The sequence below is a fragment of the Artemia sp. Qi Xiang Cuo genome, chromosome 5 (assembly GCF_049724085.1).
Source record: "Artemia sp. Qi Xiang Cuo chromosome 5, ASM4972408v1, whole genome shotgun sequence".
NCBI classification, from domain to species: Eukaryota; Metazoa; Arthropoda; class Branchiopoda; order Anostraca; family Artemiidae; genus Artemia; species Artemia sp. Qi Xiang Cuo.
This window is the reverse complement of record NC_142798.1, coordinates 57,662,085-57,688,085: the sequence shown is the minus strand read 5'-3', so window position 1 is coordinate 57,688,085 and position 26,001 is coordinate 57,662,085. Positions and strand designations below refer to the sequence as shown.

Genomic DNA, 26,001 nt, shown 5'->3' with positions numbered 1-26,001 from the left:
AAGGAATTTATTCATTCTGATACCTAGATTTTGTTAATGCTATCCTATGTGTCTGACAATAGATGTATGCAAATTCCTTTTCTTACATCTCCGATGTTTTAAAAGACATTCTAAACGTTTGATATGCTAGCTTACTATAAAAATAATAAACACATAACAATGTAATATTTTTAATGAAATAATGCTGTGTAGAATATTAATACAAAAATATATTATGATACATTATTAATATCAATGATTAACTTTGGACACTTTGAATCTGTTCCATAAAATAGTCCACCATGTTCTCTCTTGATATTGTTGCTATTGTCTTCTCTTATTTCGTAATCAGTAGAATAATCATTATTCCATTTTGTGTCATACACAATTTTTACTGGTGTCTCATCAACAGGCTCAATATGCTTTTCGTCTTTGGTATTATTTGGTTCATTGACTGTTTGATCAATGGCAGTAACGTTTGCTTGTGCTTTGTTTTTCATCGATTCATCTTTATATTCCATAGTGATATTTTCTGACATTTCCATTTTTATTTTTCTGGCTATTTCACTGTCTATTATCACATTATTTTACACAGGTAACAGTTTCGGCATGTAGACAAGATATGATTTACGATATTAGTAGAAGAGTAGGCCTTTCTTTTTTTGACCTTCCGTTGAATGCTAATACCCGAAAGCCGACGATTGGATGTATCAGTAGGTAATGTGTTACCTGAAACAGTAGCAAGGAGTTGTCCTCTATCATCAACAATTATTTTTATGTTGGCATTCTCTTTGAGTGCAATCATCTCTGGAGATCTCAATCTCGCATATCCACCAACATAAGAGTTGAATTTTTTCGGTATTCCAAAGAATTTTAATTCCTTACTGTCATGACAATCCATGCATACATTTCCAATAGTGTTACCACTGGTACTTGTTTCATAGTTTAAATACTTCTCCTTGTCGGCATTCAATTCTACAATAACCTTGTTATGTAAACACACTTTATTAAAATGCTCCATCTTCACTTTTTTTAAAGATACGACTTATGTGTTTATCGTTCCACTGCGTAAAAAATACTGATTTAATACATGCAATAAACTAGGTAGTGTCGATAACCGGCCAAAGAGTACCAATGGGAAAGCCGCATCGTGTCTCTGAGAAATCATAGATTACAATTGATAGAGCCGTAAGCATATTTTGTTATTTTAAGATATGTAAAAAAAAAAAAAAAAAGTTGAATAATTTCGAAATTAAAAAAGAAAAAATAGTATGTTTTAATGAAAAAAAAAATATTGAATTAGAGCCATCAGTCCTCATCATTATGAGTATACAAAACTGGACTTAAGTTTCACATTTAAAGTAGAGAATTGTATTTTCCATAATTTTCTTACATGAAAGTTGAATGAAATTTCGGTATTGTGTATTCAAGAGGTGAAAAAACTTTTTTTATAATTTAATTTCTGATTGCTGGGGACAACAGAGTCTCTCAAACCCCGTAAAGCTATTTTAAAAGGTACACGACTTATTTATTTAACAGAAATCCTCGCTTTTTGAATGATCACCAAGTAATGAAAAAATCACGCAGAATAAAACAACAGAGTCTCTCAAACCCCGTAAAGCTATTTTAAAATGTAGAAGAATTATTTATTTAACATAAATCCTCGCTTTTTGAATTACCACCAAGTAAAGAAAAAATCACACATAATAAAACAACAGAGTCTCTCAAACCCCGTAAAGCTATTTTAAAAGGTACAAGAATTATTTATTTAACTGAAATCTTTGCTTTTTGAATGATCACCAAGTAAAGAAAAAAAAACACACAGAATAAAAGTTACTGAAAAACTATTGCATTAAAAAAAATAAATTAAATTTATCATACGACCTAAATTATTTCATCAGATTGGCCAGCACTCATAAACGATCCTTTTGAAATTCTGCTAACAACATAAATCCTCAAGGTAAAAGTTTGAATCAAACACTTTTAGCATATCGAGTGTCCTTACTGAAAAACTACTGCATTAAAAAAGAAAAAAAGAAAATTTATCATACGAACTAAATCATTTCATCAGATACGCCAGCACTCATAAACGATCCTTTTGAAATTCTGCTAACAACATTGATTCTCAAGGTAAAATTTTGAATCAAACAATTTTAGGATATCGAGTGTCCTTACTGAAAAACTACTGCATTAAAAAAAAAAAAAAAAAATTTATCATACGACCTAAATTATTTCATCAGATACGCCAGCACTCAAAAATGTTTCTTTTGAAATTCTGCTAACATCATCGATTCTCAAGGTAAAAGTTTGAATCATACAACTTTAGTATATCGAGTGTCCTTACTGAAAAACTACTGTATTAAAAAAAATAAAAAATAAAAAATTTATGATACGACCTAAATTATTTCATCAGTTACGCCAACACTCATAAACGATCCTTTTGAAATTCTGCTAACAACATCGATTCTCAAGGTAAAAGTTTGAATCAAACACTTTTAGGATATCGAGTGTCCAAGGATGTTGATAATGAATTTATTCATTCTAAAATTTAGATTTTGTCAATTTAATTTGATGTATGTGACAAAGGATGTTGATAAAAAAAAATTTATTCAATCTGACGATTAGATTATGTCAATTTTATCCTATGTATCCTAGAAAAGGACGTTGATATAGAATTTAGTCTCTCTGATACTTGTATTTTGTCAAATCTATCCGACATATCCGATAAAGGATGTTGTTAAAGCATTTAATCGTTCTGAAATTTAGATTTTGTCAATTTTATTTGATGTATCTGACAAAGGATGCTGATAGAAAAATTTATTCACTCTGACACTTATATTTTATCAAATTTATTCGATGTATCTGGCAAAGGATGTTGTTAAAAAAAATATTCACTCTGATACTAAGATTTTGTCAATTTTATCCGTCATATCCGAGAAAGGATGTTGATAATGAATTTATTCATTCTGAAATTTTGATTTCGTCAATTTTATTTGATGCATCTGGCAAAGGATGTTGATAACAACAATTTATTCACTCTAACACTTATATTTTATCAATTTGATTCGATGTATCTGGCAAAGGATGTTGATAAAAAAAATTTAGTCACTCTGATACTTAGATTTTGTCAATTTTATCTGACATATCCGTTAAAGTATGTTGTTAAAGCATTTATTCATTCTTAAATTTATATTTTGTCAATTTTATTTGATGTATCTGACAAAGGATGTTGATAACGAATTTATTCACTCTGGGACTTAACGAAAAATGGACTTAAGTTTCACATTTGAACCAGAGAATTGTATTTTCCATAATTTTCTTACAAAAAACTATAGTTTACGGTCAAAAACCCTTATTAGCTCAGATTTTACGGAAATAGTTTTATTTTTCGATCCATAAATGGACTTAAGTTTCACAATTGAACCAGAGAATTGTATTTTCCATAATTTTCTTACAAAAAACTAGAGTTTACGGTCAAAAACCCTTATTAGCTCAGATTTTACGGAAATAGTTTTATTTTTCTATCCATAAATGGACTTAAGTTTCACATTTGAATCCGAAAATGGTATTATACTTAATTTTCTGAAAAAAAACTAGAGTTTACGGTCAAAAACCCTTATTAGCTCAGATTTTACGGAAATAGTTTTATTTTTCGATCCAAAAATGGACTTCAGTTTCACATTTGAACTAGAGAATTGTATTTTCCATAATTTTCTCACAAGAAACTAGAGTTTACGATCAAAAACCCTTATTAACTCAGATTTTACAGAAATAGTTTATTTTTCAATCCAAAAATGGACTGTAGTTTCACATTTGAAAGCTACGATCGTAATGAATGATACTTGTTATCAGAAAAAATGTCAATTGCCAAAAAAAAAAAAAGAAAAAAAAATCAAAAAAATGGGGGGGGGAGAGGGGTCAAATGTTGGAGGGGAGAGGGCACCCTTCGAGTTTGGGGATAGGGGACCTATGGAGGGTTGATCTCTCTGCTGGTTTGGGTCATTAGTGCTTTTAATCCTTGATGGGTCGTACTCACATACACCTTACTACTTGATTTGCAAGGATTTCTATGGTTTGTTCTGAGTTTCTATATTAAAATTATTTTCTTGCCATCTACATCTCTCTTAGTATCAACTTTTTAGTATACTATAACGTTGGATCCTATTTTAAACTGACAACACTGTTCAAACACAACTTGTGTATTATACAGAACACATCCAAGAAGTAAAGCTAGGTCAACTCACAATGTCATTCTATCATCATTAACCATTTTCATAGATTGATGTCTCAAATTTATAACAAATTGCCTGAGTTAACAACCCCGAGGGGTTACCTTAACTGATAATTAGTTTAACCCTTTTTTTCACCTTAATAGGATCAAATTCGCAAATCCTATCTATCGACACATTCATATCAAACTATTGTTGGCTAAAGGCAATTGTCCACAAAAAATCAGAAACCGCTCTTGATAGCACAGACTACAAAGAAATGGAACTGTGGATAACACATGGGTGATAGACAGCTTTCCTTACAAAACCATCCCTAAATACGCAATTAGACAATCTCTAGTTTTCGATTTAAAAAAGTAAAGCGTAATACTCTCTCTCTTTGAAAAACCGAACCAGACTATACCCACCAAGCCAAACGATACCCTTCAAACCAGCATATGCCCACCAAACCAGACTATAACAAACAAACCATACAAGCCACACAAAACAAGAATGAACAAAACCAAAAAGAAAATCAACCAACACCCAGACAAAAAACAAAAAACAAGACTATACCCACCAGAAACCTGTCTGGTTGGCCTTGGCAAGTCAATGCACCCAAATAGCACAGGAAGGAACGTAAAGTAAGCAAATAGTATGGGAATTCCTATAGGACCGGTAGAAGTATAATGCCATGTGAGAGGATACTCACTCTCTTTGAAAAGGTGTATACGTCTCGTAGAAATGTCTACCTATAGGACCGGTAGAAATGACTTGCTATAGGACCGGTAGATGTCTTCCTATAGGACCGGTAGAAATGTCTTCCTATAGAACCGGTAGAAATGTCTTCCTATAGGACCGGTAGAAATGTCTTCCTATAGGACCGGTAGAAATGTCTTCCTATAGGACCGGTAGAAATGTCTTCCTATAGGACCGGTAGACATGTCTTCCTATAGGACCGGTAGAAATGTCTTCCTATAGGACTGGTAGAAATGTCTTCCTATACGACCAGTAGAAATATATTCCTATAGGACCGGTAGAAATGTCTTCCTATAGGACCGGTAGAAATGTCTTCCTATAGGACCGGTAGAAATGTCTTCCTATAGGGCCGGTAGAAATATCTTCCTATAGGACCGGTAGAAATGTCTTCCAATAGGACCGGAAGAAATTTCTTCCTATAGGACCGGTAGAAATCTCTTCCTATAGGACCGGTAGAAATGTCTTCCTATAGGACCGGTAGAAATATCTTCCTATAGGACCGGTAGAAATGTCTTCCTATAGGACCGGTAGAAATATCTTCCTATAGGACCGGTAGAAATGTCTTCCTATAGGACCGGTAGAAATATCTTCCTATAGGACCGGTAGAAATATCTTCCTATAGGACCGGTAGAAATATCTTCCTATAGGACCGGTAGAAATATCTTCCTATAGGACCGGTAGTATTCAATAGATACAATTTACTGCTACCCTCAAATCAAACTATTTCAATCAAAATTTGACTTTTGCACAGCAATGCTTATAGGAAAACAACTCCGTCAGTTCATGCGCAATTATACACCACCGAACATAATTTTATGAAAAATTAAGCTAATCAACTTAAGTAAATCTAACATTGAGATAAACCATTTATCTTGTGAGACTACGTGACTTTTCGGTAAGGAATGCGCCACCGTGCAGAATTACTTCCTCTGTAAAAGGGAAGCTTTATATTGCTTTTGGATACTTATAAAACGATTGGCTATCTCAAGAGTTTTCAATTGATAGCAAATTAGTCCTCTTTGGGAAACAATCACAATTTGGTGCCACAAAATGGCAGAAGACACCACTTTCTCATGGCAAAATCTTTTTGGCTGCTTAAAAAAGGTACTAGGTTTTTGAGTATTGGTCGAATGAGCTCTCTAGTAACCTTCTAGGACCACTGGTTCGACACGGTCACCCGTGGGAAAAAACAATAACACGCATTTGTGTTTCTTTTCTGGGAAAAAATGCAAAATTCCATTTTTTCAGAAAGGAGCTTGAAACCTCTACCCAAGGGTTCCCGGACATGCTGAATCTAATTCACTAAGATAGCTTTCTTTAAGGGTTCTTATCCCTTTTTTTTTAAATCCCACAAATTTTCTCAGGCTCGCAGTTTTTGATGGGTAACTATAAACTTAATGATTTTTTTGTATTTGGAATCAGCATAAGAAGTCAATTCTTTTGATGCATTAAGTGTTAACACATTTTCTTTTTTTTGGAGTTTCGGTCTCTATTAGCCCAAGTGACCCCTTGCTTACAGTTCGTTATCACGAACTGTTTTACATTTTAAATCAATTACGTTAATAACACGTCAACATTTTTAATTTATCCCTAAGGATAAATGGGTGGCAAAAATGTTCAAAACCTCAATGTCAGACATAAAAAACGGCAGTACTTGTATATTATACGCCAAACACTCAAGTTTACGCTGTGTAAAACTCGAGAACAAACCGGTTTCTTTCAGCTTAGCGTGAGACAAGACAAAGACAAGTGGCAGAATAGAATGGAAATATATAATTTGGGCTATATATTTGCACATTAGGAGAAGAGGGAGTACAGTATTTGGACAGTTTGAAGTTAGAAAACAATTCTTACTTCATAATATGCAGACTAATTGCACCTTATATATTTTGCATGCCGACCCGCTATACTAAACCCCCACCCCTTAATGTGCAAATATATAGCTCAAATTCGTTCCTAAAGTATTATATTTTCATCATATCGTGTGATATTTGATTAGGATTGAGCGTCAAAGAAAAAGGTTCTAATTAAATGAAACACTTGAGGGTTTGGCTCACAATACACAAGTACCAAAACGGCTACCTGACTCACGGACCATAGTGTGTTCAAACGAAAATAAAATTTTGGCTGGACCCCTCCTGAGCTAAAAATAGGGTTTTCCTTCGACTTTTGAACAGGAAAAATAGGAAATTTGGTTCATAAGTTAAAATAAAAAATGGTAAGTCCCCATCTCCCATCCACTTTCTTATGTGATTCTTCTCATTAAAAATCCAGAAATTTACCAGTCCAGGCAAAACTGATTTATTTTCTCCCAAAATAAAATGAAGCATCAATGTAAAAGGCTAAGTGGCACTTCATCAATGTTTCCTAGTATAGAAGTTAGATTTTTGATATGCAATCCATTGACATTCAAATGCAAGATATTGCTTATGCTGATAAGGCGGGAGAATCCATCAATCACCTACGCGAGCGTATCTAGAACTTAAGTCGAATTTGAGTATTGGAGACTGGAGGGTTTGTTTCTTTTTTATTGTTATTTCCCGATTATTTTGTATGTGTGTTTTGAATTATAGGCCAATCCCGGTCGCAGATTAAAGGTTTAGGGGCTGCACTAAATTCATATTTATTATAGTGTATATTAAATAAAAAAAACTAGTTTTGTCAACTGAAAGCAAGGAACAACATTAAAACTCAAAACGGACAAAAATTGTCACGTATATGAAGGGGGATGCTCTACCTCAACACCTCACTCTTTACGCTAATGTTTTTTAGTGCTTAAAAAAAAAGCTTTTCATTGTTCTAATCAAACGAACATAGTGTTTCAGGAGTCATTCTTAAAGAATTTGGACATAATCCCAACTTTAGCGTAAAGAGCGAGGTGTTGAGGAAGAGCAACACCCTCATATACGTAATAATTTCCGTTCGTTTTAGGTTTTAATGTTGCTCCTTACTTTCAGCTGAAAAAACTTGTTTTTAAAATACTTAATTTCTGATCATTTTTTAAATAATTCCAGGGAATCTGGATACATTTCTACGGAAAAATCCCTCCTTCCCACGCATTTATTCTCTAGACAATTCAATCCTGACGAAAATTTACCCCAGACAGGTACCCTTAATATCTCCACGCGTAAAATTGAGTCGGCAAACAAAAAGCAATACATAAGACGAATTTCGTATAGGAATTCTGGCAAATTCCCCCAATGTAAAATTTCCCCTGAAAAATTCACTCCCTGGAAAGAAACCCCCTTCCCTTACATACTGGCAACAAATATGTACCTTTATTAAGATTGTCCTTACTGCTTAGAGATCAGGCGAGGATTCCTCTATTTCAAAGATATTTGTTGATATAAATCGTTACTTAGTAACTTCAAAGCTAACAAAATCAATATAACCTGAATGAGAAGAAAAGTGGATATTTTTTTTCAACCAACTAAAATTAAAACAAGAATTAAAAGCATGAATAAAGTCGTTTTAAGCAAATTTTCAACTTAGGATTCAAAACAATAAAACTTTCCACTCAATTTGTCGTACCCTAACTTCCTTAGTTCTTTAGGACCCAAAGAAAAAGTTATTTGTTTTAAGAAAAAAAAAGTTTTGTGAGACATTAGCACTCGATACATAGACCCTTTAAGTGTTAATCGCAAGATAATAGCAGGATAATGTATCCTGCTATTATATATATATATATATATATATATATATATATATATATATATATATATATATATATATATATATATATATATATATATATATATATATATATATATATATATATATATATATATATATATATAATCTCCTTTCATATTTTTTTTTAACGCTAAACTAAGATAATCAAACAACCCTGTATGCTGGCCAGTCTCTTGGAGGTTTTCTACAAATAACTAACTGATACAAATTAAATCTAAATTTATTTGACTATTTAACTTAAGTAATTTAATCGATTTTAATTTCGATCGGCATTTAAAGTCTAAACAAATGTGGATGAACCGTCGGCTAAGCACATTATTAACGCAAAAATCATTAATTGATCAAACAAAATGATCCTTCTGGTTTACAATCTTGAAAGGAGAGACTCCTAACCGCAAGGACAGCATTCATCAGAATAGGAACAAAAAAAAAGAAGATATTTACCTCAGTAAAATGTTTCAATAGATTCAGTCGTCTTTTTTCAATTTCTTTTAAGGAAAATATCTCCTTTCGAGAATCTTTTTGACCATGTCAATTTTCTTTTGATTTGATATAACCTTTGCTTCAGAAGGCGCGATTAAGGGATCTCACCTCTTTATTTGCCAATTCTGTTTCTTTTGTATGTTCACCACCTTAACCTCCTTGAGTTAATAAAGCCTGTTTTTGGGTTTCTTTACTAAGTTAAATGCAAAAACAATTTCTAAAACATGAAAGTAAAGAACAATATCAAATTTTGAAACGAAAATTCATTATCCTATATAAATGAAGGGCTATTACTTCTCTCAGCCTTCCGTTCTGTATGTCAAAGTTTGATTAGTACTTTCTTGAAATAATTTTAGCCTGTAATATATAGAGCAAGTTGGTAATAGTGACTGTTTTATTTGCTGATTGCCTTTCAAAATTTAAACAGAAACTTCGATAGTTTAAAGAAAATGCAATTAAATAAACACTTCCATTTCCGCTATTCAGTCAAATCAGGAGCAAAAAAAGAACAAAAAAGTAAATAACCGGAAAAAAAAATACGAAGGAAAGAAAACAAGTCACTGACACTGCATCAACTCGTTCTTTTCAATGTTAAGACGAGTAAAGAGCGACCATTTTCATTAGAAAACGAAACTCTAAAAACCGAATTGTTTTTAGTTCAATTAATTTAAAGTTCGTGAAATTACAATATATTGCTAAATAATATTGGTTATATTTGGAACTCAGTGCATACAATTATGTTAGGTAATAGAGGCGCCAAATGTTGACACACAACAAAATCTCTGTAAACACAACTCAGTAGACAAAAACCCCTAAGAAGAATATCTCTTATGTTTAATATCGTCCTTGTATTTTGAGTTTGAAAACGTGACACCAGATCCAAGAACATTGAATGTGTTTTGAATAGCTAAAATGTGTTTTCAGGCTATGCTTATTTTCAGTTTATGATCGAATATGTGTTTATTAATACCTATATGGGATTCTAACCATCAATAAATATTTATTACGTAAACTTGTAATTTTTATCTAAACGTGTATGGGATCCCTTAATGACATATCTTGCGATGTTTTTAGGTGACAAGCAAGGAACAATGAAAAGATGCCGGTACTTGTTAAGAATCCGGTAAACACGCGAGAAAGACCGCATCGAAATCTCAAAGATACTTTATGAGAAATATGTTTTCGTTGCCTTGTGAGGTATTGCTCAAGATTTAAACTTTAGTTTTTTTGGGGTTAAAGGGGCAAAAAATGGTACCTAGGTTAGGTACCTTTACGTATTTAGTATAGGCTATGCTTTACCTTCCCCACCCCTAATGTGTAGATATATAGCCAAAATTTGTTTCTGAGTTATTATATTTTCATCCTATTTTGTATTATTTCATTAGCATTAACAAAACTTCACTTATCGCGTGTTTACTGGATTCTTAACAAGTACCAGATGCCCTTGGTATACTGAAAAGGCAATCGAATACGTATTTACATTTTGAAGCCTTATTAGATTTCTTGTTTCAAATATAGCTTGTGGAAATTTGAACTTCATATAAAAAGAGTTTAACTACATTAGTCGGGCCTAACAGAAAGAACTTTGAAACATAAACTTTTTTCTTGGAGAACCCTTTTAAATAATTTAAAAGACCTAAAAATACCTATTTTCTAGTGAAGGGTCGGGGTCGGAGTAGGGGTTACGGGAGAGGATCTTTCCATGGAGGATATTTCATTGGGGGAAGGGACATTACCATGAAGGGGTGCCAGATTTCCCAGCATTATTTAAAAAACGATCAGAAATTAAATAAAAAAAAAAAGTTTTTTTTTTAACTGAAAGTAAGGAGCGACATCAAAACTTAAAACGAACAGAAATTATTACGTATATGAGAGGGTTCGCCCCCTAGTCAATACCTCCCCCTTTACGCTAAATTTTTTTTTGTACTTTCAAAAGAGCTATCAATTCTAATTAACCGGCCTTTGTGATTCAGGGGTTTGTGATTCGAACAAAATTCGAACTTTGGTGTAAAGAGAGAGGTATTGACCAGAGAGCGAACTCCCTAATATACGTAATAAAAACATACGAATGTAAAAATTCGTTACGTAAGTTAATTCGTGAGTTACGTCAAAACAAAATTTCGAGAAAGCCAATTAGCCAAAAAAAAAAGAGAAATAAATATGCCAATTTCGTTTTAATTATTCAAATACGGTGAGCTAAAATCAAAGCTGCATTAATTCAAAAACTTTCAGAAATTAACTAAAAAAAAAAGTTTTTTTTTTTACTGAAAGTAAGGAGCGACATTATAACTTAAAAAGAACAGAAATTATTCCGTATATGAAAGGGGCTGTCCCCTCCTCAATGCCTCGCTCTTTCCGCTGAAGTTTTTTATTTTTTTAAAAAATAAAGTTGTAAGAAAGAGTCAAACTTTAGCGTAACGAGCGCGGCGTTGAGGAGGGGAAAGCCCCTTTCATATACGGAATTATTTCTGTTCGTTTTAAGTTTTAATGTCGCTCCTTACTTTCAGTTGAAAAAAACTTGTTTTTTTTAGTTAATTTCCAAACAAGAACGGGCACTAAGCTTCCACATCTTCAACTATTCAAAAAACCAGGCCAAAATATGATTTTCTACGCTACCAGATTGGAGGGATTTACTATAATTTGGATTAAAAAACTTGCTTGTCTTTTTACAGCCCCATAATCAAAAGCGAGAATCTAGATCAGACGGCTTATGGTAACAAACTGTAGGTAAGGAGTGATAATAGTGACCGAGATTCTAAAAAGGAGTTTTGATGAACCTGATTAAAAGGAGCATGAAGACAATCTGCTTTTTATGTTTGTTCTAAATCTGTTCAATTCATTAACTTTAAAGTTAACCACCAAAAATTACGAGCCTGAAAAAAATTCGGATGATTTTTGAAAGAGGGAAAAATACACACAAGAGAATTTTGATGAAAATTACACCATCAAATTCAGCTATAATGTAGAGTCATAACTAATGGTCGCATAACATTTTCAGAACGATGATTTAAAGGGAACCTGATAGCTCAAGTGAGCTTTTTAAGCAGTAAGAAAGATGGCGTCACAGTAAAGCAGCGTTTTCTGTCACTTTGTAGTTGAAAACAATACTTATGGATTAAAAAGGGAAAATTCAGTTAAATTTCCGATAGAACTAATCAATTTATGATTATTGAAAATGTAAGTACTAAATTTTTAGCTTCTGAGGAAGTAATTCCTTGAAGTGGCACATTCGTTCCTAAAGATGCACGTAGTCCACATGAAATAAACGGTTAATATAAACATTTATTTTAAAGCTACGTTTTACTAATTTGATTCATTTAAGGCTTGGGTGTATAATTGAGCATCAGCTATTGCAAAGGAAAGCCGGCGGAACTTTTTGTAGGTAGGGAGAGTGTGCTCGAAGCCTCAAAAAGAGCGTTTTATGCTCTAATTTCCATTTCTCTATGATCCCTCTGATAAATTAAATAAAAAAAAGTTTTTTTTTCAACTGAAAGCAGAGAGCGACATTAAAACTTAGAACGAATGGAAATTATTCCGTATATGAAAGGGGCTATCCCCTCCTCAACGCCTCGTTTTTTACAATAAAGTTTGATTGTTTGTGACAACTCTACTTTTTAAGACAATAACAACTTTAGCGTAAAGAGCGAGGCATTGAGGAGGGGAAAATTATCGATCAGAGGTGCCATCGACGGATACTAGCGAACAACGCTAGTATCCGTCGATGATATTTCTGATTTTTGGGACTTTGTGCAAATCGCAGATATTGGCGAATGACTCGCTTTATGATTGTTAGGTATTTGGTTTTAATTCATATAATTTTGGTTTTATTAAACTTTATTTATCTTTTAATTTTTTGTTTTTTTTTCATTTGTTTTTGTTTTTCTTTCACATTGACTTTCCGCGTTTGTTTTGTTGGTTTTCTTCTTCGGCATTTTCTTTGAATATATTATATTGTTCGCGCTGAGGAAGAGAGGCGGTTGTCCTCTCAAAATATTTGCTTTGTGTGTTTTTTTTCAGTATTTTCGTCTGGCCTTAAAAAAAACATTTTGATCGTTTTCTTTCTTTATATCTTACAGGTCTCTCCCCACGGACTGTAGGGGGTCATTTTACACCTAAAGACATAATTATTTGATCTTTCAACTATACTGACCTTTATTATACTAAACAAACTGGATAACTCATAATTGTAATCAGATAAATAGACGTGAGAGGAGGCCCAGTTGCCCTCCAGTCTTAATGGTTACTTAAAAAGTTCACTATAACTTTTAATTTCCGTTTGAATGAACCCTCTCCCGATATTCTAGGATCACTGGGTCGATACGATCACCCCTGGAACAAGAAAAAATAAATAAAAAAATAAACACATATCCGTGATCTTTCTTCTGGCAAAGAATACAAAATTCTATTTTTGCAGACAGGAGCTTGAAACCTCTATAGTAAGAGTTCTCTGATAGCTGAATCTAATGGTAGGACTTTCATTAAGATTATAAGACTTTTAAGGGGTGATTCCCCCTTTTTTGAAAATAAGGATAATTTTTTAAGGCCAGTAAACTTTGATGGGTAAGACTAAACTTAATAAAACTTATATATTTGAAATAAGCATAAAAATCCGATTCTTTTAGTATATTTATTGGTATCAAAATTCAGTTTTTTAGAGTTTCTGTTACTATTGAGCCGGTTCGCCTTACTTACAGTTCGTTACCACGAACTGTTTGATAAAGAAGAAGCTTCGAAGGAAAAGGTTAAAATTACTCTCGCTTAATTCCCAGGAATATTTTTGAACTAAGCCTGAAAATATGGGCGCTACAGGGTGACAGCTCCCTTCCTATTGTAGTAGAATCTTTCCTGTATAACATAAAGGATTATATAGCACTACTACGACTAACAACCCACTGCAGCACGAAGCTGCCTAAGTCCAACAGAGCTGCGCACGCTTCTCTTCCATTTCAATCTATTCAAAGCTTCCCTCCTTAGACCCTCCCAAGAAGTCCCTATTTCCTTCAAATTCCTTCTTGCGACCTCTTCCTACCCCATTTGGAGATCATCTGCTTTTCGCTTGGTATTAGATTGTTCGCCGAAAAGGAAGATTTTTGCTCGTCTGTTATCCTTCGTCCGAAGAACGTGTCCTAGTCATCTCAAGCTTTCTCTCGTTATAGGCATAGAAAGCGGGATTTAACCACATTTTTCCTGCGCCTTACTGTTTGAAATATGGTCACTCAGACGGATACCCAAAAAATCCGTAGACAATTTCCCTGAAAAAAAAATCTAGCGAATCCTCCACCTTCCTTCAAAACGCCCACGTTTCAAAGCTAAATTTGACCACTGTCACCACTGCATCTTCTATCATTCCAGTCTCGGTTCGCAGGCCAAGTTTTTTCTTTTTTTAAAAACACCCTGAGCCTTGGCTATTCTATTTTTAATATCTTCACTGCATCTGCTTCCCTTAGTAATAATAATACTACCCAGGTAGGTATAATATCCTAAAATTATATTCCTGACCCAGGTCAAGGGTTACATCCGTACATTTAACCGTAAAAAAGATGAAGATACAGGAGAGGATGCATCATGAGTAGCAATAAGTAATTTCCCCGATGTGGCCAATTGTTATAAGGAGCTTTATTTTCACAGGGATTTAAATGGGACTATTCCTCATTTCTCCATTTATTTACATTTTTAATGTCTTTTTGTTTCTCCGGGGGCCCTTCCTGTTGGTCCTGCGTCGGAGTCTATGAGGGACGTCCCTATAAAAAAGATTCGTTGAAAGAATTAACCTTGAAAACCGTTGAAATGAAGACCCAGTAATTACTTTTTGATAGTTTAAACCCCCTTAATAAATATTTTAAGGGGTACACTTTTTCAGAATGATTTTCATTCTCATAGCATTTTCTTGTAATATTAAACTAGAATGTAAAAGTAATGGTTGAAGGAGAGATTAGTAGAGTCCCTCAAATTTAAAGAGAGCCTTGGATCAATCAGCAGTGCAATATAGAGCAACCCTTGTTAATATAAACCAAACCTCTAAAGAATGAAGTTTTGATAATAATACGTGCGATAACAAAATGTATTATTTATACTGATTCTAAATATGCAAAATTTATTAATTTTTCCTCAGTTGGAGGGGATTGGTAGCCCTCTTCACATTTAGGGTAACCCTAATTTAGAGTTAAAAACGAGTAAAAATAAAATAAAACACTTTCTTTTATTGAAGATAAAGAGCAACATTAAAACTTATTTAAAACGACAATTATTCATTCCGTAAATGAAGGGGCTGCCCCCTCCTCAAACTACGATTCTTTACGCTAAAGTTTGGTAGTACTATAGTACTATAGTAAAACCGATTATGAGCGCAACAAATACAGTTAAAGAGTAAAAACATTTTTCCCTGGGACCACTTTTAGGTCCACTATTAGGTTTCCAGACCACTTTCATATTTGAAAACCAAGGTTTTCTTTTCTTTTGGCTGTTTCAAAATCAGGGGCGGATCCAGGATTTTTTTAGGGGAGGGGGTGCAAAATAGGTTGATCCGAAAAAAATAGGGGGGGGGGTGCAAAATACGTTGATCCGATAAACTTGCGTTAGGAGCAAGTTTAATTAATGGAAACTTGAGTTAATTAAGTAAATTACACTACTTTAGACTACGGTAGGGGGGAGGGCACCCCCTAGCCCCATGGGTCCGCCACTGTTCAAAATTATATAGTTTTTACGGCATCAACTCATTTTGGTCAATGCTGACAAGCCAGACCATGAAAATAAATAATCAAAACTAATAAGTTAAATTTGACAAAGCCTTTCTTCCTTAGTTATTACGAAAGAAAGCTAAACGGTGGCATATGTTTTCAGCTTTTTTTTTGCTATTTATTTGCCCGAATTTCCCGTTTTTCTTTATTATTCTTTTGTTTTGTTTTTACACCCACCACTAAAAACTGCATATGGAGGTCTTTTTAATAAGAAATTTAATTCACAATTCTTCTTTTTTTAAAGGTATGTATGACGGTGAAGTTTCCATTTAACCAACTCAGACAGTGAGTTTTCATTTTCACTGTCCTTGGTATTCCTGAATCTTAACGAAACCTTAAGCTTGGGAGGGGAGTAATGCTTAAAAATTATTCCTTACCTCCATAGAAGAGCGCATAAATCAATGTTAGGAGTATACTCTGTCTATTCATTTTGTGAGCCGTATTAACTGGAGCCTGAAGTATGACTGGAAAGAGAAAATATAATTAGTTTACACGCACAGGGCTGGCACAGTGCTAGAATGAATGGAATGCTATTTAGTATAGGATGCAGAACGAACTGTCAAAAATCACTTGTGCGTAAAGCGTGCGTCATATCAACTAAGTAATTGCTACGCATAGATGGGTTAACTGTCAATTTCTTCTTTAATATTATTAAATAAAAAAACAAGTTTTTTAAACTGAAAGTAAGGAGCGACATTTAAACTTAAAACGAACAGAAAATATTCCGTATATGAAAGGGGCTGTCCCCTTCTCAACGCTTCGCTCTTTACGCTAAAGTTTTTTATTGTTTTAAAAAATAAAGTTGTAAGACAGAGTCAAACTTTAGCGTAAAGAGCGAAGCGTTGAGAAGGGGACAGCCCCTTTCATATACAGAATAATTTCTGTTCGTTTTTAAGTTTTTATGTCGCTCCTTACTTTCAGTGTAAAAACTTGTTTTTTTTTTAATTTCTTATCTTTTTTTAGTTAATGCAGCTTTTATTTTGGCTCATCGTGATTGAATAAGTAAAAAAATTTGCATAGAAATTTTACTTTTTTTTGCTAAATGACTGCCTCTTAATTTGGTTTTGACATATCTACAAACTAACGTACGTAACGAACTTCTATATTCTTATATTTTTCTTCTGGCAAAAAATACGAAGTTGCAGATTTTTGCAGATATGAGCTTGAAACCTATGTAATAGGTTTTTTTGATACGCTGAATCTGACGGTGTGATTTTCATTAAAATTCTTTCACTTGTAGGGGACGTTTCCCCCCTCTTTAAAAAATCAGGTAAATTTTCTCAGGCTCGTAGCCTTTGATGAGTAATGCTAAACTTAATAAAATTTATATATTTGGAATCAGCATTATAAACCCATTCTTTTGATACATTTATTGACATCACAATTCCGTTTTTAAAAGTTTCGATTACTATTGAGCCGTATCGCTTGTTTTTTTATTGTTTTTTTTTATTACGTATATGTTATTACGTATATGAGGGGGTTCTCCCCGTAGTCAATAGCACGCTGGTTATTTTAAAATTTAAAAAAAAAAATTTAAATCACAAACACCAGAATCACAAAGGCCGTTTAATTAGAATAGATAGGTCTTTTGAAAGCACTAAAAAAACTGTAGCTTAAAGAACGAGGTATTAACTTGGGGGAGACCCCCCTCATATACGTTATAATCTCTGTTCGTTTTAAGCCCTAATGTTGCTTCTTATTTTCAGTTGAAAAAAACTTGTTTTTTTTTTAGTTTAATTTATGATCGTTTTTAAATAATGCTTGGAAATCCGGAGCCACCTTCATAGAAATGTCCCTTACCCCAAAGAAAAATCCTTCACAGAAAGATTCTCCCGAGTAACCCCCTCTTACAGCCCCTCCCCCTCCAGAAAAAAATCCTTCCTGAAAATGTCTGTATACTTCCCAATAACCAATAAATAATGCTGGCAAGTCCGGCACCCCCTTCATGGCAATTTACCCTCCCCCTTGAAAACTTCCTTCATGGACAGATCCTCCAACATAACCCCCGACCCGCCCACCCCACTACCAGAAAAAAACCCTCCTGAAAACGTTTGTATACTTCCCAATAACCAGTACTATATGTTAACATTGGGTAAAGTTCATAACTTTTTGCCCTCCCTCCCGGGGACTTCGGGAGATTAAGTCATCCTAAAAGACATAGTTATTATATTTTCGACTATACTGAATAAAACGGCGATCTGAAAATTTTGTTCAGATGACTTTGGGAAAAAAATGAGCATAAGAGGGGGCCTAGTTGCCCTCTATTTTTTTGGTCACTTGAAAAGGGCACTAGAACTTTTAATTTCCGTTCGAACGAGCCCTCCCACGATATTCTAGGACCACTGGGTTGATAAGACCACCCCTGGGAAAAAAAAACAAATAAACACGCATCCGTGATCTTTCTTCTGGCAAAAAATGCAAAATTCCACATTTTTGTAGATAGGAGCTTGAAACCTCTACAGTAGGGTTCTCTGATACGCTGAATCTGATGGTGTGATTTTCATTATGGTTCTATAGCTTTAGGGGGTCTTTCCCCCTTTTTTTGAAAATCAGCCAAATTTTCTCAGGCGCGTAACTTTTGATGGGTAGCACTAAACTTGATAAAAGTTATATATTTCAAATCAGCATTGAAATCTGATTCTTTAGATGTATCTATTGGTATCAAAAACCTGTTTTCTAGAGTTTCGGTTACTATTGAGCCGGGTCGCTCCTTACTTACAGTTCGTTACCACGAACTGTTTGATAAGTGCATGATTTTACAGTACTAATATTTTTTTTTTTTAATAATAGGGTACTTATCTGTTACAGCCACCACACTCAAGTTCTTGGTCTGACCGAACCGGTTTTGTTCTGTAGGTTCTTTCAGCTTAGCGTAAGAGAGTGGATATACACTACAATTTTTGTATTTTTTAATTAAATATTTTAGTTTGTATTTTGGTTAGGTTAGGTTAGAAACCATTTAATGTAATGCGGTCTGGAGCGCCTGACTTCCATAATTCTCTGTTGTAGTTTCCATAATTTTGTTACTAAAGTATTTTATTTTCATCATACTTAGGTATATATCATTAGGATTAATCTAAATTCACTTCTTGAATGTGGCGGCTATAACAGATAAGTAGGCTACTAATAATAGGATTACTCAAGAATTACAAAAAAAGGATAGTGTTAACAATTGCCATATCATAATTTTTTTTAACAATAATTTAAAAGTAATCAGTGATCCCACAGCACTTGCAATACCCATGGGGGTAATTAAAAAGGCGTTGAAGATTTGCGCATAAAACCTAAATTTAAATTCCAACTCTTCAAACAAAACAAGCCCCGTCAGTTGGTTCAACCTGTTTAGTCAAATTTAGGTCCTATAATATTTCGAAGTTTTTTTTGTTGTTTTTTTAAATGTATTTTGTTCTTTTTTTTTGTCACTCGCATAAATAGTAGGTAATCAGAACTTGTTGATATCAAGATTGTTTTTTTTATATCTATTATACTAAGGAACATCCTTTTGCAAACAACTACTATAAATACTGCTACTACTAAACTAGTCACTACAGCACCAGGCCGCCTGAAGCCAAGCTACGCACGCTTCTTCTCCATCCCAAACTATTTACACCCTCACAAGAAGATTCAATTTCCTTTAAATCTTTTCTCACTGCATATTTCCACCCCATTTGGTGCCGAAACGGGATAAACGGGATCCCTAACAAAGGGGATAGAACCACGTTTCTCGTTTAAAATGCGGTTAGTCAAACGGATCCCCAAAAGTATCCGTAGAAAATAGCATCTAACAAACACTCCTTCGTGTTCCGAACAGTAAAACAAAGAAGACTGAAACACATTGTTCAGTTTTTTCTCAACTTAAAAAAATTTTAGGTTGAGTAACATATCTTTTTTTTTATTACCAATTTAAAATAAACATTCTCCACAAAAGAAGTCTTTAAAAGAAAATTAAAGAGCTACATTAAACCAAAATGGAGCAGAAATAAAGCCACAATTTAAAACTACCACAAATCATTATCAATAGATAAGTGAAACCCAAACCGAAACGAAAACCCAAACGAACAAGAAATAATCGAGTCAAACTCAAAATGAGCAGAAACAAAGACGAGTAGGGCTGACGCCTTCCATGTCTTCTAAAGGTTAGAACATAATTTGCAATTTACTGAAACAATTCTTATCTAGAGCTAAATGTTTCTATTTATCATAATATTAAAAAAAACACCATCCTAACAAAGATTACTGAAAAAAAAACATGGGCGTAGGCAGCATCTTGTGTAGAGGGGGCAGCCGCTTCTGTGATGGAGGGGGGAGGGGTCTTACTAATACTTCCCGAGGTCCTTTGAATATATTTCTTTAGAAACTAGTCATTTCTATATTTCGCTAAAACTCAGCCTTTAATATTTTCCATGTTCTACTTTTCCTGCAACAGTATAATATAAGAGACCACTATCCAACTTCCAATTTCCAGAAAACATAAACACCACAAAAGCGATTTGACACAAACCACATTATGGTTAGATAACAGCTTCTTCTAAGAATTCAATTCAAAAGTTTACAGTTGGGCAAAATTAAATATCAAAATTGGTATAGGGGAGACTGGCCAACGTTTAGCCAAAGCAAACAGTTTCAATATAAGAACCTATGGGGCTTCTGGTGGATTATAAAAGCTCTGGCAGATGGCAGTGTATGTTTTTAAAATATCTGACCTTAATTAATACTTTTACCAAAAATATCGCATTGGATCACGTTTTAAGGTGATTGACTCTAAAATTTTGTTCAATTTTGTCTGAGAGCCTATGCCTAATTACGAATACTAGAAAAATCGCGTTTAAGCTCGCACTTTATTCTCTTTTTATTTGCCTGTTTTTGGCAGCTTCCGAGTCGTGCCATCTTCACCAGTTTGCTGTTAGTATTTTTTCATCCTTCGGGATAGAGAACTCCCATGTTCGGCCACAATACATGGGGTGAATTCCGCATGCCGTACCAAGGTGCCCAAAAGTGGGCTATGCTTGTAAAGGCTGTGTAAAAAGCATATTTAAAGGTTTAAGGCAAGCTTAATACCCAAAACTGTGTTAATTCTGGCGCTGTTTAATCCTTTCAGAATAGTAGGTGAACTGAAGGTCCATTTTTTCCTGTTAAATTTCATTCAAGATAAAATGATTAAAATTAAAACAGAAGAGAAAATGAAGAAAGGTGGCTGTAATCCAGAAGAAAATTCAACAGTAGTTATTTCTGTCTTATTCTACAAGAAGTCAGTTGGATTCTCTAGAAGTGCCATGGCTGTCCCTAGAGGAACGCTGCAAGACTACATAAAAAAAGTTGAGAAGCTGAATATCGCTCTAAAAAGTCTGGACCTAAGTTTACTTACACCCTGTTACAACACATGGTAAATATTTACAGAGGAACAAGAAAAGGATTAAAAACTTACTTGAAAACGATAGCTGATATGCTTTCGACTGTATTCCCATAGAAGCGTGTAAATTTGCATACACTTATGCCATTATTAAGAGTATAAAAGTACCGGAAAACGGAACTGCAAAGGCAGTGGAGACAGTGGAGGAATCAGAGGCAACGCTATAGCGTTGTCTATAGTAAAGGCCATACGGCTCCAATGTTTTATTATTTATTTTTTTTCCCAGAGGCACTTCATATGTAAGGGGTCGTCGTAGAAACTTCAAAGGAGGCTTATTCAATTGTAAATCGTGAGTTCTAGGGCCCTTTTTAATAGTCGAAATTGATTGGAGGGCAGCTAGCCCCCTCCCCCTGCCCCTTAGTCCCCTAAACACATCCAATCAAAATATTGAGATAGCCATTTTGTTCAGCGTAGTTGATTTCCAGATAGAAAATATATTTTTGAGGAAGATACTCCACCACAGCCCTTAGGGCAAAGGTTTTAAGTTATGTCCTGGGGGCATATAAGATTTTTATAGAAGGCGTTGTCGTAGAAACTTCAAAACAGGCTCATTAGATTGGAAATTAAAGGGATAGTGACCTTTTTATTAGTCGAAAGTTATAAGAGTGTAAAAAGCCCCCCCCCTACGCCCATTCTTCCCCCGAACACATCCAATCAAAAATTTGAGTTAGCGATTTTGATGAGCGTAGGCCTATTTGTTTTTAAGATCGGAAGTATATTTTTGAGGAAAATACTCCCCCAAAGCCCTCAGGGCAAGAGTTTTAAGTTATTCCCTGGGGGCAGATAATGTTTTTATAGAAGGCGTCGTCGTAGAAACTTCAAAACATGCTCATTCGATTGGAAATTAAAGGGCTAGTGCCCTTTTTAATAGTTTAAAGTGATTGGAGTGTAACTAGCCCCCCCCCCCCCCCCACGCCCGTCATTTTCCCAGACACATCCAATCAAAATTTTCAAATAGCCATTTTGTTGAGCGTAGTTGATTTCCAGATAGAAAATATATTTTTGAGGAGGACACTCCCCCACAACCGTCAGGGCAAGGATTTTAAGTTAAGACCTGGGGGCATATAAGATTTTTATAGAAGGCGTTGTCGTAGAAACTTCAAAACAGGCTCATTCGATTGGAAATTAAAGGGCTAGTGCCCTTTTTAATAGCCAAAAATGACTGGAGTGCAACTAGCCCCCGCCCCCCCCCAGCCCCTCATTTCCCCAAACACATCCAATTAAAATTCTTAGATAGCCATTTTGTTCAGCGTAGTTGATTTCCAGATAGAAAATATGTTTTTGAGGAAGACAATCCCCCAGAAATTTCAGGACAAGGGTTTTAAGATAAGCCCTGGGGGTATATAAGTTATTTAAAAAAGGCTTTGTCGTATAAACTTAAAAAGAAGCACAATCAATTGGAAATTCAAAGGGCTAGTGCCCATTTTAATAGTCAAAAGTGATTGGAGGGCAACTAGCCCCCCCCCCACGCCCATCAGTCCCCCAAACACATCCAATCAAAACTTTTAGATAGCCATTTTGTTCAGCGTAGTTGATTTCCAAATAGAAAATATATTTTTGAGGAGGATACTCCCCCACAACCCTCAGGGAAAGGGTTTTAAGTTATGCCCCGGGGGCATATAAGGTTCTTATAGAAGGCGTTGTCGTAGAAACTTTAAAACAAGATCATTCGATTAGAAATTAAAGGGCTAGTGCCCTTTTCACTAGTCAAAAGTGATTGGAGAGCAACTAGCCCCCCCTACGCCAACCATTCCCCCAAACACCTCCAATCCAAATTTTTTAGATAGCCATTTTATTCAGCGTAGTTGATTTCCAAATAGAAAATATATTTTTGAGGAAGATACTCCCCCACAACTCTCAGGGCAAAGGGTTTTAAGTTATTCCCTGGGGGCATATAAGGTTTTTATACAAGACGTTGTCGTAAAAACTTCAAAAAAGGCTCATTCAACTGGAAATTAAAGGGCTAGTGCCCTTTTTAATAGTTTAAAGTGATTGGAGTGTAACTAGCCACCTCCCCCCCCCACGCCCGTCATTTTCCCAGACACATCCAATCAAAATTTTCAAATAGCCATTTTGTTGAGCGTAGTTGATTTCCAGATAGAAAATATATTTTTGAGGAGGACACTCCCCCACAACCGTCAGGGCAAGGATTTTAAGTTATGCCCTGGGGGCATATAAGGTTTTTATAGAAGGAGTTGTCGTAGAAACTTCAAAACAGGCTCATTCGATTGGAAATTAAAGGGCTAGTGACCTTTTTAATAGTCGAAAGTGATTGGAGTGCAACTAGCCCCCCCCACGCCCATCTTTTCCCCAAACACATCCAATCAAAATTTTGAGATAGCCATTTTGTTCAGCGTAGTTGATTTCCAGATAGAAAATATGTTTTTGAGGAGGACAATCCCCCAAAACCTTCAGAGCAAGGGTTTTAAGATATGCCCTGGGGGCATATAAGGTTTTTATAGATGGCGTTGTCGTTGAAACTTCAAAAAAGGCTCATTCCATTGGGAATTCCAAGGAATAGTGCCCTTTTTAATAGTCGAAAGTGATTGGAGGGCGACTAGCCCCCCCCCCACGCCCATCATTCCCCCATACACATCCAATCAAAACTTTTAGATAGCCATTTTGTTCAGCGTAGTTGATTTCCAAATAGAAAATATGTTTTTGAGGAGGATACTCCCCCACAACCCTCAGTGCAAGGGTTTTATGTTATGCCCTGGGGGCATATACGGTTTTTATAGAAGGCGTTGTCGTATAAACTTCAAAATATGCTCTTTTGATTGGAAATTTAAGGGCTAGTTCCCTTTTTAATAGTCGAAAGTGATTGGAGTGTAACTAGCACCCTCCCCCCCCACGCCCATCATTTCCCCAAACACATCCAATAAAAATTTTCAGTTACCCATTTTGTTCAGCGTAGTTGATTTCCAAATAGAAAATATATATTTGAGGAGGACACTCCCCCACAACCTTCAGGGCAAGGTTTTTAAGGTATGCCCTAGGGGCGTATAAGGTTTCTATAGACGGCGTTGTCATAGAAACTTCAAAACAGGCTCATTCGATTGGAAATTAAAGTAGTGCGCTTTTTAATAGTCGAAAGTGATTGGAGGGCAACTAGCCGCTCCCCACACCCATCATTCCCCCAAAAACATCCAATCAAACTTTTGAGATAGCCATTTTGTTCAGTGTAGCTGATTTCCAGATAGAAAATATGTTTTTGAGGAGTAAACTCCCCCACAACCCTCAGGGCAAGGGTTTTAAGTTAGGCCCTGGGGGCATATAAGGTTTTTATAGAAGGTGTTGTCGTAGAAACTTCAAAACAGGCTCATTCGTTTTGAAATTAACGGACGAGTGCTCTTTTTAATAGTCAAAAGTGATTAGTGGGCAACTAGCCCCCCCCCCACGCCCATCCGGGCCTCACACCCAATCCCACACTCGATGGATATCGCCATGTTGTTGAGTAGAGTTGATTTCAAAATAGAAAATATTTTTTTTTTGTGGCCACACCCACAAAACCCTCAGGGCAAGAGTTTTAAGTTATGCCCTGGGGATATATAAGGTTTTTATAGAAGGTGTCTTCGTAGAAACTTCAAATAGGCACATTCAATTGGAAATTCAAAGGGCTAGTGCCATTTTTAATATTCGAAAGTGATTGGAGGGAAACTAGCCCCCCCCCCCCCGCCCATCATTCCCCAAACAAATCCAATCAAAATTTTGAGATAACCATTTTGTTAAGCGTAGTTGATTTCGAGATAGAAAATATGTTTTTGAGGAGGACAATCCCCCTCAGGGCAAGGGTTTTAAGTTATGCCCTGGGGGCATATAAGGTTTTTATAGAAGGCGGTGTCATAGAAACTTCAAAAAAGGCTCATTCGATTGGAAATTCCGAGGGCTAGCGCCCTTTGTAATAGTCGAAAGTGATTTGAGGGCAACTAACCCCCTTCTCACCCCCACCTTTTCCCCAAATACATCCAATCAAAATTTTAAGACAGCCATTTTATTAAACGTAGTTTTAAGTTCTGGAAATTAGGTCTTTAAGGATTACAACTTACCCAAAGCCCTCGGGGCAAGGGTTGTAATTTAAGGATTCTCCGAATCCATCATATTATTTCTTATGGAAGGGATGCTCGTATAAACTTTAGAGAGGGCTCATTTGATTGAAAATTGAAAGTTCTTGTTCACTTTTTAAGAGTCAAAAGAGATTGAAGGGCAACTAGCCCCTCTCCCTCCTCCACGCAGTAAATGCATCAGATAAAAATTTTGAGATGGACATGTTGTTAAAATAGTTCAAAGTTCCGATAAAAAAATACTTCGGTGTCGACACAGCCCACCAGGGCCCAGGGGTAGGCGTTGTAAGTTATGCCCTGGGGTATAACTTATTAAGGGGGATTTACAACTTATGGGAAGGGGTTTTGTATGGGAAGAACACATAGGAAATCTATTATAATTATCCTATTATAAGGTTAAAATACACAATCTGTGATAGATGCAAAATTACTTTGGCATACAAATTCCTATTAAGGTCAAGTCCAAACAGTCGTGATGCCTTTGTGTCAGCAAGTAAAATGGTCTAAACCCCCTTATTGGAGCTATTTTTTCAATCCATTCATTGTTGTCAATCGCTGTCTACAATTTATGCAAGCTGTCTATTGTTCATATATAAGGTTTTTATCATTATAGGCTTTGAAAAAAGCCTCATTCGTTTTAAATTGAAAGTTCTATATCTTTTTTTTAAATT

At 35.0% G+C, this 26,001-nt stretch overlaps 1 protein-coding gene across 6 annotated transcripts in view; it reads right to left on the bottom strand.

Annotated features, from left to right (window-relative positions):
- The window catches only part of LOC148952312 (uncharacterized), a 233,018-nt gene that overhangs the window by 184,862 nt on the left and 22,155 nt on the right, over positions 1-26,001 (bottom strand). For all 6 annotated transcript variants that reach the window (XM_089088923.1, XM_089088924.1, XM_089088926.1 and 3 more), the window contains one exon: positions 16,237-16,323. In XM_089088923.1, coding sequence (XP_088945049.1) covers positions 16,237-16,288 — 52 coding nt within the window. In that variant the 5' untranslated portion in view covers positions 16,289-16,323. The remainder of the gene's footprint in view (positions 1-16,236; positions 16,324-26,001) is intronic.